Raw genomic sequence first — 22453 nt, 5'->3', positions numbered from 1 at the left:
ATCTATCTATCTATCTATCTATCTATCTATCTATCTATCTATCTATCTCTATCTATCTATCTATCTATCTATCTATCTATCTATCTATCTATCTATCTATCTATCTATCTATCTATCTCATATCTATCTATCTCATATCTATCTATCTATCTATCTATCTATCTATCTATCTATCTATCTATCTATCTATCTATCTGTCTGTCTGTCTGTCTGTCTACCCATCCATCCATCTATCTATCTATCTATCTATCTATCTCATATCTATCTATCTATCTATCTATCTATCTATCTATCTATCTATCTATCTATCTATCTATCTCATATCTATCTATCTCATATCTATCTATCTATCTATCTATCTATCTATCTATCTATCTATCTATCTATCTATCTATCTATCTATCTATCTCATGTCTATCTATCTATCTATCTATCTATCTATCTATCTATCTATCTATCTATCTATCTATCCCATGTCTATCTATCTATCTATCTATCTATCTATCTATCTATCTATCTATCTATCTATCTATCTCATATCTATCTATCTATCTATCTATCTATCTATCTATCTATCTATCTATCTATCTATCTATCTATCTATCTATCTATCTATCTATCTATCTATCGTTTCTCAGCTGTGGACGTGTGCTTCAGCAGTCCATACTGAGAGTAGTTTGCTATTGGTTTCTACGGTAGAAGTGACAAGTAATGTAGTGAGTAGTATAATCCCAATATTTATGTGTACGGCCATGTTTATGGTGGAAGTGAACGATGTAACACTTGTCCGGGGGCGCTTGCTGACCTTCCATGTAACAGGCTGAAGATGGAGAGCTTACAGTTGACAGGAGCTACTGTGTGGCGGGCACACATGTCACATGAAGGACACAGACACCATGAGGTAAACCCAGCAGTACCTCCCCTGCCCCATGACATATGTCACTCCCAGGACACCCCCACGAGTGGCAGACTGACAGTACACGCCGCCATGTGCTCGCCTCCCATTCCCTCCCCCGTCAGGTGATCCTCACACTCCACTCATGCCCGGCACCAGTGAGGGCTGCACGTTTTCCCGGATCATGCAATCCGCGGCCGAGCCGGATCACAGAGACGTGTGGAGCAGATCCAGTGTGAGTGTGCTCGGGGGCGCCGCCTGCCGCTCCAGCTCCTCATCTTCACGCCGCCCGCTGCATCTCCAGCTGCCGCCGCTGTTATAAGGGGAGCGTCTCTGGAGCTGCTGGTTATCGCACGTCTCCTCTGCTTGTCCAGTCCCCCTGCCCGGGAGCCTTGTACCCTCAGCCCGGGTCACCGCTTGGATCTATCGCCTTCATTCTGCGTCTAACCTGGTGCGGAGGACGAGGAGGGCTCTCCGGAATTACAAAGAGAGGGTGGTGTTTCCCTGCGTGTCCTCCCCTCCAGCTGGCTCTCTGGGGGGCTGGGTGCTGCGAGATGAACACGTCCTGTTCGGGGGTTGTGGTGGTGCTACTGCTTGCTGCTTGCTGTCTGCTCCCGGATCACGGCTGGGTACATGGTGAGTCTTGGCTGGCACAGCCCTGCTCTCAGGTGGTAATGCCTTTAATTGTCACTAATTCTCGGTTCCTGCAGGGAAGGATGGGGCATGGGTCCAGCTGCTGGTTGCCAGGGTTTACCGCAGGCAGACATCATTTACTGTTCGTTAGCTGTTGGCTTGGTGATGCAAGGGCTAATAATGCCATGTATCGTGCCCTGTCCTATCTGGTAACATGTAGCCTTGAGTTCACCCAGCTGGCACACTGGGGCTTTCTAAACTTGTGCAGAAAACCTCTATATCCTGCACCTGCTGACATGCCCGCTCTTGGTGAGGCCACTACCCTCCTGGCAGTGTGGGGTACAGAGCTGGATTGGTGTCTTCCCAGCTTGGGCATTTGGGGTTTGTGATCGTCAGTCTGTGGGTGACAGTCTTCTCTCTTGACCCCAGTAACCAGGGCGCTTCAGAGCTTGACCTTAAACCATTGCTGGAAGATCAGCTAATCCTTATTATCCGTACAAAGTTCTGCCAGTGAGTTAACCCTCGGCCTTCTGGTGACGCTCCAGCCATCTCTTCCTTTGTGTCCTCCATCCCCCTCAGTCTGATATATGCACTGTCACACGCTTTCCCTAACAAGCTTCTCTGATGGCTTCCACCCAATCCCCTACCCTCTGGTCAGGTGGCATCTTACATCTTCATCCGCATCCTTGTCTACCATCTGCCATATAAAGATCAACCCTGGTTACACTTCTGTTGGGCCTAGCTTAATCCACTTGTGGGAGGCTGACTAGCCTAAATCCATAAGGGGGGTTTTCTGTTAGAAAACCTTTTATTGAGGGGTCCCCCATTCAGGGCCCTCGCCTATTAGCCAGAGGCTATGAAGAATCTCTTGCTCTGGAGGACCCAACACCTCCATGCGTTACATGGACCGTGCATTTGGTTTAAATGGGTTCTATGTAACCGCTTCCATTTCCATGCCGAGCCACCACAAGGGTTACTACTTAATGCCAGGTTTGCCCATAGAGTCCAGATGACTGCTAGGGAGTCCTGTCAGTGAGATGACCTATGACCATCTGGGAGATCTAGCAGTGGAAAACCCCTTCAATGTGTTATATTTGAACCACTTCAGGCATCTTAGTATGAGACATGTTCTTATGCAGAAGGCTCATCCGCACCAAGGTTTTTGGCCCAATCCAAATAGGGCCCTGTTCACATTGAGTTATTTTTGCAAGCAGAAAAATCTGCCTCTAATTCCTTCAGGACTTTTGAGGTAGATTTGTAACCTGCCTGCAGTCTTATGTTTTATTTCAGCTGTGGCCCCTGAGTACTGCAGGCAAAAAACACAGTGACAACCTTTCTCTGCCTCCCATTGATGTCTATGGAAGGTCAGACTAATACTCCTGAAGAGCATTTAATTTGTTTTTGGTATATTAACTTTTGCATACATGAAATGTATCCAGTCAAGAGATCCCTGACATTATGATGTCTTAATACAAGTGAACAGAAGTACTCTACTATTGTAAAGATATTGAAACCTGGACGATCGCCCATTTTTGATCACTGTTGCGAACAGGCCTGTGATGCCATAGTGGACAGGGTTAAAAGCTAGTTTAGCTAGTACAAAATGTTTTGTCCTGTTGCCATATGAAGCTTCCTAACTTCCAGTATCTTTTTCCATCACTGCCACAAGCTAGTCTTCAAGAGCTGTTGCGGGAGCCAGGTTTTGTAGTAAAATGGCTTATTTCTGTACTAGACATTGCATAGTTTTTTAGGTACAGTATAGATAATCTGACTAAGGGTTTTCTCAGACTCTGTCCATATGGTAGACAGTGGGGGGGTTTGGTGGGGATCAAATGATGGCTGTGGCAGATCTTTTCCACTAGGTCAGGTTCTGTTCCAGGAGGTCTTTGAGACAAACCCTATAAGTGAGCGGACAGAACCTTCATAACCCTCAGGAGAAATGTCATGCCAGTGGAAAATGCCTTGGCTGATTTGCACCTGGCTCATGGGATTTGTCCTGTCCTGCCTTAGTTATTTGGCTCATGGGCTCCAATGTTGATGGATAACACTAGGTGTTAGGAGTAAGGCTGGGTTCACACGACCTATTTTCAGAGGTAAACAAGGCATTTTATGCCTCGTTTTACGTCTGAAAATAGGGCTACAATACGTCGGCAAACATCTGCCCATTCATTTGAATGGGTTTGCCGACGTACTGTGCAGACGACCTGTCATTTACGCGTCGTCGTTTGACAGCTGTCAAACGACAACGTGTAAATATACAGCCTCGTCAAAAGAAGTGCAGGACACTTCTTTCAGATGTAATTTGAGCCGTTCTTCATTGAACTCAATGAAGCACAGCTCAATTTATGGCTGTCAAGTTTGCAACTTCTTTTTTTTTTTTTTTTTTTTCCTGTCAAATTTTAAGGAATCTGAGCATAACCTAAAACATTACACTAAACTAAAGCATTCTAACTTTATATTTGGTCAGTGATTGACCACTTTGCCTCATGTCATGCCTAGCATTGGAGTTGTCTTGATTTTGCCATCACTGCTATAAAAGTGGAAGCTGATCAAGGTACCCCAGAATTCTAGGTACCTCTGGTTGGGGAATCGCTGCTCTAGTTCATGGCCATGTAAAGTCTTTCTCTAAATAGTAATGGCAATGTAAATCTTTGAACTGAGCATTCGGAGGCTTAGAGGTTGTCACTAGTCTAGTAATGCCCTATCTCCTGGCTAATCTAATAGATGCTGACAATACTAGTGAAAATTGTGTCCCAAAACATTTATTAAGAGTCCTGAGCTCTTTTCTAAATATGCAAATGTGGCTATATTAGTTAAGTGGGTGTCAACACCAGTGATTCTCCTGAGGTGGAGCTACTGAGCAGCCTCTGATGCTGTCCTATCAGCATGAAGCTGCTTCACACAGTGTGAGGCTGGAGGAAATGGGGATCATTTCAAATAGCCATATCTGGTGTCCTATGGAAGAGGAGATTCTAATCTTGTTTCACAGCTCTAGCTATGAAACAGGAGATCACCAGTTGGGAATGTAAGCTGTATACTATATGATCACACTGTGCTGGGAAGGGGGAGAAGCTGTGTGCTGATTGGACATCATCATACAGAAAATATTACACCACCCAGAGTGAAGTCACTTATTTGTCAAGTATAGCCAAATTAGCATATTTAGAAAAATGCTCCTAACTTTGCACATTTTTTTTGAGCATCACTAGTTATCCGCATCATAGCGCATATTGGCTTTTGTTAGGAGATGGGGAATTAATAAACTAGCAAAACAGAAGGTCCAGCAGCACCGGATTAAAGGGAATGTGTTGCCAGCAAAACATGATTTTTTTTTTTTTTTTTTTTTTTTTTTTTTTTTTTTAAATTAAACAGTTAGTGTATAGGTGATTAAACATTGTTCTAATTTATTTATTTTTTTTTTTTTTCACGAGTCAGGTAATATTATAAATTGGATTCAATTTATAATATTTCCCATTGCAGGTCACTAGATGGAGCCATTCCCAAAATTGCAGCATTGCATGTGGTAAAGCAACCACATTGCTTTATGCTGCAAAATTGGGTAAAAATCCCTCGCTCTAGTGAGCTCTCAGAATCCCCCCCTCCTTTATCCTGGCTAGTGCCGGGAGAAACGAGGGGATTGAACAGTCTAACCTTCTACACTGTGTCGCCATTTTTTGAGCTAACACACAGTGTAGTAGGTTTACATACAGTAGTAAACACACTGAAACACGAACATATATAGAAATAACTTACCTGCTCCAGTCGCCTCCGGTCCATCCGCTCCGTCTGCTGCTCCATGTGCACAAGTCCGGAAGCCGCGACCGGAAGTAGTAATCTTACTGTCCGGCCGCGACTTCCGGTCCACAGGAAAATGGCACCGGACGGCGCGCATTTCAAATTGAACTGTGTGGGAGCGGCGCATGTGCCGTTCCCACACAGCGGCGTACATGAAAGTGCATGGAACGGGCCCCGTTCGCAGTCCCTATGGGACTGGAGCTGCCGTATTCCATGTCTGTATGTGTCGTTAATCGACACATACAGAAATGGAAAAAAAATGGCAGCCCCCATAGGGAAGAAAAAGTGTAAAAATAAAAAGTAACACACAAATTAATCCAAAGTTTTTAATAAAGCACTAACATCTTTAACATATAAAAAAATTTTTGGGGGTGACACTGTTCCTTTAAAGATGTGGGTGCAAGCCCATGGGAGCAGACCAGTTTTCCAGTAATACAGAAAGCTTATCACAGTGGGTATACAGCACAGGGTCACTTAGGCCAGTGGTTACTTGCAGTGATCACGTGGGAATACAGGCATGTCAATAAACAGCAGTGAGTTAGACTAGAGAAGTGATGCTGGAACGCCATGGATTGTGAGGTGAGTAATGTTTGCATTTTTTTTTTTTTTTTTTTTTTTTTTTATAGATCAATAACTTGGAAAACCACTTTAAGGCCTTTTCAGGCCTGGTCATTAAGAAGTTAAAGTCTAATAAAATGAGAGCCTACGTACCTAACTTTTTTTTTTTTTTTTTTAAACTCCTAGGTTTCTCTATAGGACTTCAAAAACACCTGTAGAAAATGACACTCAAAAAAACAATACGTTAAATACTTGAAACTCATGGCCTTTTTAAACACGTGTGCATGAAGGCCTAAACATTGTGTTAGTGGAGTGCTGAAGGCTGGCATGTGGCACTCACTGCTGTCACCTCTGCAACAAGGGCATTCAGTCTGTGGGATCACTATTCACCATGTGTGACCTAGAGTAGATGGGGCAGCCAACATCTTGGCTGACCTTTTCTGCAGAAAGACCAGTTGGTTCTTTCATAACCACTCTAATCTAATGAATAAAGCCATAAGTACACAATGTGGAACTCAAATGGCTACAAGATAAATATCCATAGTATTTACTAAAGTCTGCATAAGGTCAAGATAATGACTGTATTTCCCATGGACTCCAGTGGGTGAAACGCTGCATTAAACGCAGAGCTACAATTACTATAAAGCTTTATACTTCATATCAAGGTGGATTACATTTTTGCTTTCTTTTTAGAAATCCATGTTTGGCTCCTGTTTAGTTCTTAAACTACATTCAGCAAACTTATCCATAGGCCTTTATGCCCCAGCATATTTCAGAATTGTGGCTTTTGTCATGGGGCCCCCCCCCCCATATGAATATAGTGGCAGCTTTCAATCAGCAGTAAGGCTACATTCACACAAGCGTATCAGTGTGATAAACACATGTGAATCTGGTCCCTATGCGTTTTGCATCAGTGTGCTTTGTAAGTACGTTTTTCACACACTCGCAAAGCAGTTTTTTTTCCCCAATTCAAGGGTATGTTCACACGCAATGAGCAAAAACGTCTGAAAATACGGAGCTGTTTTCAAGTGAAAACGGCTCCTGATTTTCAGATGTTTTTTTAAGCCACTCGCAATTTTCGCTGCGTTTTTTAAGCTGGTTTTCAATGGGGTCAATGAAAAATGCCTTAAGTCCCAAGAAGTGTCCTGCACTTTTGACGAGCTGTCATTTTACGCGCTGTGTTTTGACAGCAATGTGTTAAATAAAGGCTTGTGGGAACAGAACATCGTAATTCCAATTGAAAGCAATGGGCAGATGTTTGTAGGTGTAATTCGAGATGTAAAACATCTGAAAATAGGCTGTGTGAACATACCCTAATTGTGTGGTTTTCATGCACACATTGACTTCAATTTGCGCATACGTGCATGAATACGCACCAATATAGGACATGTGATGAGTTTCAAACAGCGAGAGTCCGTTGCATGAAAACTCACATGTATGAACAGCCCCATCGAAATCAATGGGTCTGTATGCTGCACGTGATTTCCATGCGCAGCACATGGATGTTCACGCTCATGTGAATGAGCCTTAAATGTCGTGTCTTCACATCTTGAGTTTGCTTTCAGATGGAAACAGACTAAACTTAATGGAATACAACATCTCAGGTCACTTGGGAAGGTTTACTAAGCAAAAATGCAGCAGTATTGTCAAATTGAAGCAACCGTCTCAATGGCTGGAAGAATTCTTTAACATTCCAGAACAGAATTTTTAATAAATCCACATTTAATATTTCACTGGTAAGGACGACTAGGTGAATCCGGCCAACTGCTTACATGTTTAGAATGAACCAGCTGCTTGACTGTCACTTATTCTGGTTGACATGCTTCTGAATGTATTCTAATGCTCGTTGGGCAAGGGCACCTTGTAAGAACTTTGCTATGAACGCTGAGACAGCATGGACTGTCACTTGTATAACCAGCACAATGTAGACGATTGTTCCCTCAAAGAATGCTTGTTGCAGGATTAACATGTAGTTTTATTAGACTCGTATGTGGAAGTTCAGACTAAAGCTTCTACCCCTTAAATGACAGCCATACCACAGTTAACACTGCCATCATTTCTTGATACATGTCTGTTTCTTGCTAAAAAAAAAAAAGTTCTTTCCAGAGGTTTTCCTACTTTAATATGGGCTGAAAGTACCAGGGCTGCAATGGGGCATTTTGGTGCCAAAGGCAGATGAGGCAAATTGCATGCGGCACACTTCTGTCTGTCAAATTTGCCTGGACTGTAAACACAGCTTGAATGGGCACGTTAGTCTAGTGGTTTACTCACCTCAGGCTTTAGTGCCTTCTGTTGCCCAATCATTGGTCCACAACTAGACTGGCTGGGATCCTGCCATACAGAGCCAGGGACAGGCTGTAAAAGACTATTACCATTCTAAAAGCAACATGAAAGAGTTTATTTACTAACCCCAAGCACACTAAATACTAACCCCTTAGGCTGTATTCACATCAGGCTTCTATTCATGGGTTCCAGTCAACCTTTCTGTCAGAGGAACAGATGAGTGGAAAGCCAAACAGAAATCATAGCTTTTTGCATTACCATTGATTTCAATAGTAATGCTTCCATTGCAAATGGTTTCCGTTTGTTTCCACTCCGTAACGTTAGGGTTTTTTTTTGTGTTAATAGCAGTCAACCTCCCTATAAAACCACTGATGTTGCTGTTGACTGGCATCTAAGGGGTTAAACAGGCTGGATCGATGCAAACTTCAATCTTGCCCACTAGAGCTGGTGCCCAGCTGTCTTTTTTAGACAGCAACAACTGTGCTAGGCTTGTCACAGCACTGTGGCATATGTATCCTTAACCACCAATACATGTTTTCATGGCTTAACAGGTTAAACTCCATGTTGCTGGAAATAACTGTAGTATCTGAAGTTTAAAACCTGTTAACATGTAATAAGTATTCTAATACATGGCACAATGCTTTACCTATAGCTCGGTAAAGTACCTCTTATAACACACGACCCCCTTTGCCACCTGGCAATCTGTCACTTTAACAAATGGGGTAGTAAAGAGTACAGCAGTGGGGCTGATGAGGGGATAAATGGAGGGTATAGACTGTGGGAATATAGGGAGATGGTGGTTGTAAGACTGGATTGGGTACTGCTTTAGAGGGGAGATGTAAGAGTCAGTGGGTTAGGAAAATGTGGTCAGAGTGCTATGGGATATAGGGTCAGGTTTTATGGGCTGTTATGCTTGTCTAGGGGCAGGAAGGTACTCAGCCAGACCAATGCACTGCCTGTCAGGCCAGGGGAGTAGCATGGCTGACTAGGGGACTGCAATGGTTCTGGTAGAGGCAGCAGTCTGCTGTCCTGGAGGGGCTGGTGGTGGGGAGTCCTAGTTGGGCAGGTAAGTGGAGTACTAGAGCAGTGGTGGGCTGCAGCCTTGTAGTGCCAGCTGGGGTGTGGAACTGAGCGTGCTGGCATTTGAGATAAGTGTGCTCTGTACCAAGCCATGTGCAGGCATAATAGTGGTGGTTGCAACAAGCATACACATACAGTAAGTCCAAAGTCTCTCAAATCTCAAGCTTTTTCATAAAGACAGAACAAACTTGGAAAAATGGCAATCTGGTACAAATTGTGGCAAGAAAACGTAACTAAGCATGACATATATTGAAGTCTTGGGGCTTGTCCACTGTTTGCTGCAGAAGTAGCAGACTTTCTGTAGCAGAGAACAAAATTTTCTGCAGTTTTCACTGCAGAAAACTGTCTGTATTTTGTTGTATTTTCAATGAAAGGGAGATGGTGGTATGCAGCAATTCAGTCCACTTTCTGCAGCAGGAGTTGACATGCTGCAGTCTGAGAAATTCACACCGCAGGTCACTTTGTTTGGATTTTTTAACGCAGCGCATGGATGAGACTTGTATTCTGCAATTTTTCCATTCCCCCCCCCCCCCCCCAAATCCGGACGGAAAAAAATGCAGCAATTGCGCTTGGAGTTTCCAATGGCACCATTTAAAGATCATATAACTTACTGGGAAGCTGGCAAAAAAAAAAATTCTGTGCAGGCTGAAATTGGAACCTGCAATTCCTACATTGGTTGGGTTTCACTTTTACGCTTTGTGCGTGCAGTGAAAACGACTATCTTTTCAAAATACCTTAGTTAAAAATTGTTTCAGCACATTCTGAGAGCCAGAACTATTTTTTACAGGACGAGCTGTAGTTTTTATTTTATTTTTGTTAGCTGAAGTGACCAAAAAACAGCAATGTTTTGGTTTACTGCGTTAAATAAAATATACTTTAATAGTTCAGACTATTACAGATGCATCTATACTAATTTTGTTTTAAATGACTTTAGAGAATCAGAATGTTTTGTTTTTTGTAACTTTTAAAAAAAAAAATAAAAAAAAATGCACTAACTTTATTGAACTTTTTTTTTATTTCTTTGTTACACCATTTACTAGTCCTCCGTAAGGGCTTGTCTACACATAGTGTAAATGCTGCAGAAAATTTCTGCCGCACTACCACAAACTAGCAAATTCTACTGCAGAAAAACCACACCATTTACTGCATTTTTTTTACTCCGAAAAATGGTTCAGAGTTTGCTGTGGTTTTTTTAATGCTGCGAGATTGTGCCTCCTCTGAAAGGCGACAATTCGGTCCACTTTCCACAGCACGAATTGACATGCTGCGGTCCAAAAAATATGCACCACAGGTGGTTTTTTTTTTTTTGTTTTTTTTTTAAACTTTACTCTGTGTTTGAGATTTTTTTTTTTTATCTCCCACTTTGCTGCTACTGTATCTTGCTGCATATTTTCCATGCAACTCCAGATGGAAAATACGCAGCAATTTTGTGTGGACAAGCCCTAACCAATGAGCTGTGCACGTGTTCATTACCCGACCAGGGACCATCTTTATTTGCTGGAAGTAAACCATGAAGGTTTATACTGAATCTCAACAAGCAGAGATACATAAAGTAAATTGGAAAAATTGTATTAATTACTCAGGTCAAGGACTTTTAATTATACACCATAAGATAACAGGATTGTCCACTTTCAGCGAATGTTAAAGACTCGGTAGGTAAGCAAGCTTTAGGAAAACCTTTCCTTATGCCTTATTTGTACCATATATCCCTTCCTGTGATATCTGGAAAGTTGTTTTTTTTTTGAGCAGAATGAGTTTTGCATTATTTCCTTCATACCTCAAAAAGCAGAACTGTCCAGATACATTTCATAAATATAATATGCTTATATTCAGGCTGACTTGGATACAGTGTTTGGGCATCCTTTTGGCAAGAGGTGCATAACTTTACATTCATTTACAATGTAAATTATACATCTGGGTACCAACAACCTGCATGCATCATATGTCCTAGGGGGAGCTATACTGGGGGAGTCACTTGTTGAGAAGGATCTGGGTGTACTTGTAAATCATAAACTAAATAACAGCATGCAATGTCAATCAGCTGCTTCAAAGGCCAGCAAGATATTGTCGTGTATTAAGAGGCATGGACTCGTCACAGGGATATAATATTACCACTTTACAAAGCATTAGTGAGGCCTCATCTAGAATATGCAGTCCAGTTCTGGGCTCCAGTTTATAGAAAGGATGCCCTGGAGTTGGGAAAAATACAAAGAGCAATGAAGCTAATAAGGGGCATGGAGAATCTAAGTTATAAGGAATGATGAAAAGAATTAAACCTATTTAGCCTTGAAAAAAGACTACTAAGGGGGACATGATTAATTTATGTAAATATATTGATGGCACATACAAGAAATATGGTGAAATCCTGTTCCATGTAAACCCCCCCCCCCTCAAAAAACAAGGGGGCACTCCCTCCGTCTGGTAGAAAAAAAGTTCAACCTGCAGAGGCGACAAGCCTTTACTGTGAGATCTGTGAATCTATGGAATAGCCTACCGCAGGAGCTGTCACAGCAGGGACAGTAGATGGCTTTAAAAAAGGCTTAGATAATTTCCAGAACAAAAAAATATTAGCTCCTATGTCAATGTGTAGAATTTGCTTGACTGTTCCATTCTGATTGCTACTTGGGATCAGGAGGGGAATGTACCTTTTTTAGTTCAGATTGGTCCATTCCTTATGGGTTTCTTACCGTCCTCTGGGTCAGTAGGGGTGAAACCAAGTTTACCCATATCTTTCCTTTATCCACCTCTCCCATCCCTTGTTTGAACTTGGTATGCTTGTCCATCTGTTGTAACACCCCCCCCCCCCCCTTACTACACAAGTGGCAGTAGAAAAACCATATCTGGATCTTGCTTATACACTTGCCTTCCTGTACCACCAAAATGCATCAGAGCAGATCTAGTAGGTCTGAAAGCTGGGACCATTCCAGCCACCATGAAAAAAATCAGCCTGAGTGTTATCACACCTAGGACAAGCAGGACCTGTGTTAGGTGTACTTAGATGTTGCACTAGTAGTAAACTATATAATGCATTGTCCTATTTGGGACCTGTATATACAACACTAATCTTGTATGAGCAATGTTTTATCAGCCATTTTTGACTGCTCCGTGTGCGTGTTTTGTTGGCCGTGTGCACTCAGTGTTTCTGAGCGCCGAGCATGGTACTGTCCAGGGTGCTGAAAGAGCATGGTTGTTCAGTGCTAGTCACTGTACAGGGTGCTGAAAGAGTTAATGGGCTGCACTGATCAGCGGTAACTCTTTCAGCACCCTGGACAGTGACTAGCGCTGAATGACCATGCTCAGCGCTCGCAATATATAATTCTAATGAAATAAAAAAATCATTCTTACCCAGAACTCCCTGCTTTTTCCTCGGATGACATTTCATCCCATGTCACCGCTGCAGCCAATCACAGGCTGTAGTGGCGGTCACATGTCATAACAGAAGGCCGGACTAGATTACATCAAAAGGCCAGCCTCCTGGGATGACACTTCATCCCATGCGACTGCCTCTGCAGCCAATCATAGGCTGCAGTGGCCACATGGACTCCCATGTGATACATGAAGCTCAGACTGGAGGAAGAAGAGGATCTCGTCACCAAGACAACAACCGGGTACATTTGAACTGCATTTTATTTTTATCAGCAGCCTCTTCTCTCTATCAGTGCGGAATAGAGAAGTGGCTGCCGATTAGTGTAATATCTCTAATGTACTTCTGGCCGTTGCTAGGCAACGTCTGTCACACACTAACGGCACACGGGTGCCTTCAGTTTTTTTTGTTTCCTTTTTAAAGCCCCATTGACTTGCATGGGCCTCACGGTCACAGAATCTCAGACCAAAGTAGGACATGCTCTACTTTTGTCGGAACGGAGCAACTGGACCGTCGGGGGAAAAAAAACCTGAAGTGTGCATGGCCCCATTGAAATGAATGGGTCAGGGTGCTAGCTGTCACAAAAACTGCTAGCACCCTGAAGGAAAAGACACGTGGGCATGAAGCCTTATATTCCTTGTAGTTGTAGGGGACTTGGCTTGGGTCTTAAATTAAATCTTCAGTTACTCTAGAATGCAAATACCAGATGCCTGATACATGATAAACATGTAGGTCTAAAATGTAGTAAAACTGCCTCGCGGGAAAAAAGCGACATGCCCTATCTTCGGGCGCTTCCGCCTCTGACCTCCCATTGACTTCAATGGGAGGCAGGAGAAAGCGTATTTCCTGCTGTTTTATGCCCGCGGCGCTCAATGGCCGCAGGCGAAAAACGGCGCGATAATTGCCGCGAAAATCTGCGTGCAGGGAGAGGAATATCTGCCTCAAAGTTCCAAACGGAATTTTGAGGCAGATATTCCTCCCCCAAAATACTCTGTGTGAACATAGCCTTATAATTACCTCTGGATGCTGTTGTATAAATATTACTATAGGCATTCAGGAGGAAATTGACCACCCTAAGACAACTTTGCATCATGTGTCATAGGTGAGGGAAATGTCAGCTGCTGGTGCTGAGCTGACCTCCATCAGCTTCTGGTCAGTCACTGCTTATGGGGATTGAAGTGACAGCACTCCATTGCCTGCCTTTCACCAGACTTTTTGATTCTCAGTGTTTTGTTTTTTTTTTAACCTTATGGGTGCCAGCAATCACAAATCTACTTCACCTCTCCCCAGTTTGGTGGCCCTGACTATATACAGATTAAAATATCTAGAATCCACTTGTTAAGCAAAGCTTGTTTGATTCCAGTTTTAGGTTTGTAGTGAATGGTTCAGTATTAAAAAAAATAAATAAAAATATTCTGTACTCTACATCCTATAGTATTTTTGTGCAAGGCACAATGCCACAATCTGGAAACAAGTAGCCTGCAGAGAACATTATTGCTATGTGTCGCTGTTCTTCAGATGTGTTTTGGCCTTCCATTGCACCATACAGAAATATATGCCTCTACTGGGGCTTGAGTAACATTAGGAACTTTGCCTTATATATGTTACAAGTAGGCTAAGATACCATCCACACAGTACCCTGGTCAGAATATATTGCAAGACAGCAGTACTGAATGCTTCTACCTGAAGACTGCCCCATAGCCATAATTTGTAGAGGTTGAACCTATTGATTCTTGGAAAATCTGAGGTGACCATACACTTAACATGAATTTCCTTATCACCAGAGTTTAGATTGTAATGTAAGAGTTGAGGGGCTCAACTTGCTGCTAGAAAAAAATGCATAAAGGATCACCAAGATACTTTGACAGTTGAGTCATTACTTAGAAAGAATATTCTGGAATACTTTGAAAAATCCTGACAGTTTAAAATGAAGCCAGTTTATTTTATCAATAGGATTTTGACACTTCAAGTATGATCTAGAGAAATATTTAGACTGCATGAAAATTATCAGTTTAAAGCAGAGTACGTTGTAGAAATTGTTTAAGGCTCTGTTTACATCTGTCTTGTGACTTCATTTTGTAACCAGTCCCACTGGGTCTGTTAAGACTGATCCCCAATGGCATCCTACAGACACAATTGCCATCTATAATGGGTTTTGACAGTAAAAATATTTGACCATTTGGAGCAAAGGATCCACTTTCTCAAAAAATGGGCGTAGCCTAAATCCTGCCTTCAGTCAAAAAATGAGCACATTGGGCGGGGGCAGAAATCTCAATGGCCTTTAACTCAACGCCGAAGGACGGATATATCCGTCCTCAGCAGCTGCTAGTTCGTGCAGGAGGACGGATATATCCGTCCTGTGATGGCGCGGGTACTATCACTGTACCCACGCGATCAGCGGCAGGAGCACGGCTGTTATACACAGCCTGGCTCCTGCTGCAACTGCTGGAATCAAAGCACGCTCTGATTCCAACAGTTTAACCCATTAAATGCCGCTGTCAATAGTGACAGTGGGATCTAATGTGTTTGACAGAGGGAAGGAGCTCCCTCTGTCACCCGATCGGCACCCCCGCAAACAAATCGTGGGTCGCCGTCGGGTTTCCATGACAGCCGGGGGTCTAACAAAGACCCCCCCCCCCCCCCCCCAGGTCTGTTTTCAGCATCTGCCTGTTAGGCGATGCCGGAGGCATGACCTAATAGGTTGCCTGTCAGTTTTACACTGACAGGCAATAATGCTTTGGTGTACGAAGTGTACCAAAGCATTATATATGCGATCAGCAGATCGCATAGTGAAGTCCCCTTGTGGGACTAAAAAAAAATGTCAATCAGTTAAATAAAGTTTGTGGAAAAAATAAATAAATTAGTCAAAGTCAAATAAAACTACTTTTTTGGCCCAAAAAGTGGTTTTATTTAGTAAAACTGTATGTGATTTGTTTTGACACATATATGGTATCCCCGCGATCGTAACAACTTGACCAATAAAATGAACACATTAATTAAACCGCCGGATGAACGGCGTCTAAAGAAAATGCAAAAAAACTTCAAAATTCTCTTTTCTCCCATTCCCCCCCATAAAAAATAAAATAAGTTTGTCTATAAGTCCTATGTACCCCAAAATAGTACTAATGAAACCTACACCTTGTCCCACAAAAATCAAGCCCACGTACGGCCACATCGAAGGAAAAATAAAAAAAATGACGGCTCTTGGAATGCGGCGATGCAAAAACAAGTAATTTTTTTCTAAAAGGGTTTTTATTGTGCAAATGTAGGAAAAACATATAAAACCTTTAAATATTTGGTATCCCCGTAATCGTGCCGACCCATAGAATAAAGTTAACATGTTATTTATGCTGCATAGTAAACTGCGTGAATTTATAACGTGAAAATGAATGCTGGAATAGCTGCTTCTTTTCAAATCTCTCCTAAAATAAAGTTTAATAAAAGTTAATCAATATATTATAAGCATCTAAAAATGGTACAATTACAAAATACAACTCGTCCCGCAAAAACAAGCCCTTATACGGCTATGTCGACAGGAAAAAAAGTTACGACTCTTGGAATGCGACCGTGAGAAAACAAAAAATAATCCTTGGTCATTAACGTGCAAAATGGCCTGGTCATTAAGGGGTTAAAGGCATTTCCTATCTTGGACACTTATAGCATAACCAATATGCAATAAGTCTTGGGTAGTTTCTTAAAAAACAAAACTTAAAGACAGGCGGTTTTCTTGACTTTTCCACTTTTGGCATACAAACACACAGATAAAAGCTAAACTGTTTGGTCTACTGCCCAAGATGTTAGTATATAAAGTAAGCAATTTGTAGGTGGATTTGGGAAAGTGATTCCTGTAGTTTCCCAGTGAAATAAATAATGCCACTTAACTTATCCCCCAAGTCCTCATGGCTATATTAGTGTAAAAATAAGTTTATGGCTTTTTGACGTTTGAGGAAAAATTAAAAAAAACAAACACAATTACTGCAGTAAGAAGGTTAAATTGAAGTGTAAAACCTGAAGAAAATGATTGGGTGTGCTGTGTATTCTGTTCTGAGAATACTATGACCAGCTCCCTTTTTGGCTTTTTTTTTTTTTTTTTATGGTTTACAGGGGTTTTCTGAACTTATAGAAAATTGAAGTACTAATGTCTGAATGATCACTAGATGCCACCATAGCTCAGGTTTTTTTTTTGTTTTTTTTTGGTCTTGTTTGGCCCAGCACTGCCATGCTCTTTCCAGTTACTGGGGCTTTGGGTTTACCGTATAAAGGACTACAGTTCTCATGATTTCCTCCTCAGACATTGCCTATATTTACAGCTGCCTGCTTGCCCCTCTATTACAAGTTGTAAGGTAGTAATTAGTTGGCTACAGAGACATTGTGCAGAGCTAATGCCCAGCATGTGAAATGCATTCCTCCAGAGGAGGGAAAGCCATGAAGCTAAGGCATGTGATCTGACGTCTGGTACTACAGGAAGAGGGGAGACAACTCCATGTTCGTTAAACAGAACGTCACACAAGCAGAAGATAGCTGGTTTTCCATGATCATGCTCTTAAGTTCACATCTGTTTGAGCCTCCATTGCAGCTTCAATCAACTGACAGATACCCCACGGAACCTATTAAAACCTGTGGATTCCATTTGGTGTCCATGTAACAGATCTGGTACTATATTTTCTGTTCCCATGCTTGTTTTCTTAACTCGACAACCCCTTTAAGGGCCAATTCACAGCTGTAATAGGGCTCCCAGAGTCCTCTACCTTTCCTCCTTCTTAATGCAGCCAAAAAACATCCATATGAAATTGGAGACATAATGGTCTGTACAGTAACTGTTATAGGGAGCCATACAGTCCATTATCAGCACTTTATGTTCCTCCTTATGCCCTCTGATCTTGTACAGATGCCTCTCCTCCCTCCTAGATTCCAAAAAGAGAAATTTTGATCTGTTCATACTAGTTCTTCTCCTAAAGTAGCAATGCTTCTAAGGGAAAAAGATGGTGCCTCAGAGGCACCATACAGTAGCCTGGTCCTTAATGCTGACCTGTAAGGACTCCGTAGCCCACTGTACAGGGTCTGTACGCACTTATGGCTCATGCACAAGGCAAAGCAAACATGAGATTAAAGATGTTTAAAGAAACGTAGTATATTTCATCCAGGAAAGGGTAATTTAATTTCTGTTTTTCCTAGGTACAAAGACACTTTGTGAAGTGTCTCAGTTTCAATGTGGAAATGGACGTTGTATTACTTCACTGTGGCAATGCGATGGTGACGAAGATTGTTCTGATGGGAGTGATGAAAGTTCATGTGGTAAGTCTTCCGAACAATACTTCACCTCATTGGGGAATTTGACTAGCTCAACCTGGGGTTGACTGTGTTGGCAGCTTATGGCACAGCTTGTATAAGGGGACAGGAGATCCTGTTAACTTAAAGGGAATGTGTTGCCAGAAAAACATGTTTTTTTTTTTAATTAAACATTTAGTGTGTGGGTGATTAAACATTGTTCAAATTTTTTTTATTTTTTTCACGAGTCAGGAAATATTATAAATGAATTCTAATTTATAATAATTCCCATTTCTGGTCACTAGATGGAGCTATTCCCAAAATTGCAGCATTGCAAAATTGGGTAAAAAGCCCTCGCTCTAGTGAGCTCTCAGCATCCCCCCCCTCCTTTATCCTGGCTAGTGCCGGGATAAACGAGGGGTTTGAACGGTGTAACCTCCTACACTGTGTCGCCATTTTTTGAGCTAACACAGTGTAGTAGGTTTACATACAGTAGTAAACACACACAAACACGAACATACATTGAAATCTCTTACCTGCTCCTGCCGCCGCGGCTCCCTCCGGCCCGTCCGCTCCGTCTGCTGCCGCTGGTCCAAGTGCACAAGTCCGGAAGCCGCGACCGGAAGTAGTAATATTACTGTCCGGCCGCGACTTCCGGTCCACAGGAAAATGGCGCCGGACGGCGCCAATTTCAAATTGGACTGTGTGGGAGCGGCGCATGCGCAGTTCCCACACAGACGCCGTACACACAAGTGAATGGGACGGGAGCCTTTCGCAGTCCCTATGGGACTGTGGCTGCCGTATTCCATGTCTGTATGTGTCGAAATGGAACAAAAAATGGCAGCCCCCATAGGGAAGAAAAAGTGTAAAAATAAGAAAGTAAAACACAAATATATAAACGTTTTTAATAAAGCACTAACATCTTTAACATATAAAAAAATAATTTGTGATGACACTGTTCCTTTAAAGAGGCTGTCACAGATTATAAATGGCCTATCTCCTACATAATCTGATTGGCGCTGTAATGTAGATAACAGCAGTGGTTTTTATTTTGAAAAACGATCATTTTTGAGCAAGTTATGAGCTAGTTTAGATTTATGCTAATGAGTTTCTCAATGGACAACTGGGCGTGTTTTTACTTTTGACCAACTGGGTGTTGTACAGAGGGGTGTATGACGCTGACCAATCAGCTTCATACACTTGTCATTGTTCCAGCCCAGCTTCTTTCACTGCACAATCACACTGTGCTGTGGATCATGCTGGGCTGGAACAATGAGAAGTGTATGATGCTGATTGGTCACTGGTCACTGATTGGTCAGCGTCATACACTCCTCTGTACAACACCCAGTTGGTCAAAAGTAAAAACACACCCAGTTGTCCATCGAGAAACTCATTAGCATAAATCTAAACTAGCTCATAACTTGCTCAAAAATGATCGTTTTCAAAATAAAAACCACTGCTGTGATCTACATTACAGCGCCGATCAGATTATGTAGGAGACAGGGCACTTATAATCTGTGACAGAGCCTCTTTAAGGACTAAGCTACGGAGACTGGCATTAACATGTGTCTCCCCCTCTCCTTTGTTGCTAAGATGTCTTCCACTCTTTTGGGCTGGCTTTTTACAAGACTTTCTAGTGTCTGACCTCACAAACACACTTCTGGATGAATGAGCAAATCTTCCCAGATGCTGGTTGAGTCTAGCTCACTATCTCCATTCTAATTCATCCCAAAGGTGTTCGCTTGCTTTACACCACTCCATCTGACCCTTGGTATTGTGCTTGGTGATGTAAGACTTGCATGCAGCTTCTCAGCCATGTAAAACCATGGCATGAAGCTCCTGGCACAGGTTGTGTGGCTGTTAACTGCAGTTATAAACCTCCTCCTGCATTATGAAGTCTGCAGAGCATTGGTGATTTTTATTTATTTTTTTTATGCATTATGCACCGTAGCACTCGGGAACCCCGATCTAACTTCACATGCATTGCTATGGTTCCTAAAGGCATCCACTTTGTAATAATACCACTCTCAGTTGATTGTGGTATTCCCAAAGAAGAAATGTCACAAACTGACTTGTTGCAACAGTGGAATCCTAGGTGCTTTTTTTTTTTTTTTTTTTTTTTTTTTTTTTTAAATACACCTATGGCAATGGGACAATGTAAGACCTGAATTCACTTGGTGTCCCAATACTTTTGTCCATGTAATGTATATTTTATCATACATATTTTTGGGTGGAAATGTTGGGTACTTGTTTTGCATGCAGAAAAATCTGCCTCAAGTCCTAAAGATTTGAGGCAGATTTCAACCTGCCTGCGGCCATTGAAGCTAATGCGAGGACCGCAGGCAAAAACCCTCAAACTAGCATTGCAGGGTTTTGTTTTTTGTTCCCACCCCCCCCCCCCCCCCCACTCTTGCCTCCCACTGATTCAATGGGAGGTCCGAGGCAGAAACTGGAGCAAGAAAGGACATGCCGCTCCGTATATGGCTGTATATATAATTTACTTTGCACAGTAACTTTCACCCCTTAAAGAATAAAGAACAGTGGAGGCACACCAATTGGGGTGAAAGAGCCCCCACTCTTCGGCCAAACACTTAGATAATTTGGTTGCTATTAACTGTGGCATCTAATGGCTTAAGCTGTTGCAGCAGTGTCACCCCCTGACGCATGCTGAGGATGGCATGTTCACAGCCCCAGTGCCCACACCATCTCAGCCACATACATTTGTGGTGTTGTGCCAGCTAAACACTGGCACTGTAAATGTAGTATTTCCTGCCAAGGATTCAAATTACATTAAGAGTTGATGGATAAAGATTTTTTTTGTACATTTGGGCTGGCAATATAAGGGGACCTTGTCTTAGGCCCCCATAAGATGGTTATCTAGTGTATAGCTTTTCTTAAACTCTATTGATCTATTCCCCTAAAGCCGCCTTTCAGGGCAGAACTGCATATTGGTCAAAGGGAAAATAAACTCTGAAGAAACAGGACAGATCATTTTTGAACCATAGTCTTTATTTTCACAGTAAAGAAAACTTGTACAGAGGCAAATTTTGTATGTGACAATGGCCAGTGTGTTCCAGAACGATGGCAATGTGATGGTGACCCAGACTGTGAGGATGGCTCTGATGAAAAACCTGAACTGTGCCGTAAGTGGAGCTCTTTACCTGCTGCTTGTGACTATCCCATTAACCAACTGACCAGAAATTACTACAAACGAAGTGATTTTGGACCAATTAATTAAAAGTGTAAAAACCACTGCCGCTAGTTTGCAGCAAATGGCAACTGACATTTCCTCTGCTCTAAATGTTCGGTCAAGCAACAGGGAAAGTTTAGTCTATAGAATAACACAACCTGTAACTATTCTGTGAGGAAAGTCAATGGGATCTGTCAGCATCAATTACAAAAAGCAAGCCCCCTGAAAAAATAAACTATTGCCAGAATGAACAGGGCCGTAGAATTTATTAAACGTACAAATTCTACGTTTCTGAACTGACGCGCAAATATTAATCTACATTCCGATCCCAGCAAGTCTTGTTTTTTTTTTTTTTTTTTTTTGTGGGTTTTCTTACATTTGCACAGAACTAGAGCTGCAGCGTAACTTGCCATATGATCATAGATTCACTAAAACCTATGGGATGGTGGTCAGGTGGGCTTTTGCTATGTAATGGCTCCTAGTGCTTAAGTGTTAATAAAAATTCTTTATAGTATCACCACTTCACACATTGCTGTCTCACACATTTATTTCATTTAATGCATTTTAAGTTGTTAGTACAGGATTAAGTTCTGTAGATTTGGTTAGAAAGCTGCATTGCCCAGCATGAGGTTAAGTCTGATTAGTGTTCACCTTTAATGAGTGACCCACCTATTTGGCCAAAATCTGTTTGGATTGGATACTTTTTGCCAATGTACTACAGTTTTTGCTGTAACATTCTGAAGTTGCCCAATTTCTGAAAGTCAGTAGTTTTATGTTCCTGTCTTGAAATTGGTTGAATAACTATTAAAATGGGACATTTACCTACGTGTAGATATGAGAACGTGCAGAGAAACTGAAATCAGTTGTGGGGCCCGCTCCATGCAATGTATCCCCATCTCTTGGCTCTGCGATGGCGAGCCGGATTGTGACGCTGCAGAGGATGAAGAGAACTGCCGTAAGTACATATTTTAGAGGGCTGTTGGCGATGAACAAGTATTTGGTGTGATCTCTTGCCAAGCCTGTGCATGCACATGTACTAATGTGTTTTTGTATAAATTGGGTTTAACACCTCTAAGTAAAATTCCACCCAAACTTTCTTTACCTTGTTGAGACAAGCCATAGATGTGTTTTTACAAGCAGGCTACAAATGAGCATTTTAGCTGGGCATCATTTATTTAGCGGTCTCCCCTGCCAGCAGGGTCACAGCATGGCAGTGAAGTGGAAAATCATTTTGCTGACAGTGTTTTAAAATATTCTTCCTCAACTGACTTGGTGACCATATGTAATATGTAGCTGTGCCCCAGGCATTTCATCCAGCTGGGGTTAAAATTAGGACACTTGCTACATGTCTGAAATTGATTTGGTAACATGACTTGTGTTTTGTGGA

At 42.1% G+C, this 22453-nt stretch overlaps 1 protein-coding gene across 1 annotated transcript in view; it reads left to right on the top strand.

Annotated features, from left to right (window-relative positions):
* The first annotated feature begins 1153 nt into the window (after window positions 1–1153).
* The window catches only part of VLDLR (very low density lipoprotein receptor), a 37659-nt gene continuing 16359 nt past the window's right edge, over window positions 1154–22453 (top strand). The window contains exons 1-4 of the mRNA XM_075827610.1: window positions 1154–1531; window positions 17784–17903; window positions 20897–21019; window positions 21899–22021. Coding sequence (XP_075683725.1) covers window positions 1450–1531; window positions 17784–17903; window positions 20897–21019; window positions 21899–22021 — 448 coding nt within the window. The 5' untranslated portion in view covers window positions 1154–1449. The remainder of the gene's footprint in view (window positions 1532–17783; window positions 17904–20896; window positions 21020–21898; window positions 22022–22453) is intronic.

This window comes from Rhinoderma darwinii, chromosome 1 (genome assembly GCF_050947455.1).
Source record: "Rhinoderma darwinii isolate aRhiDar2 chromosome 1, aRhiDar2.hap1, whole genome shotgun sequence".
In the NCBI taxonomy this organism is placed as follows: domain Eukaryota; kingdom Metazoa; phylum Chordata; class Amphibia; order Anura; family Rhinodermatidae; genus Rhinoderma; species Rhinoderma darwinii.
This window is presented reverse-complemented; position numbering and strand designations above follow the sequence as displayed.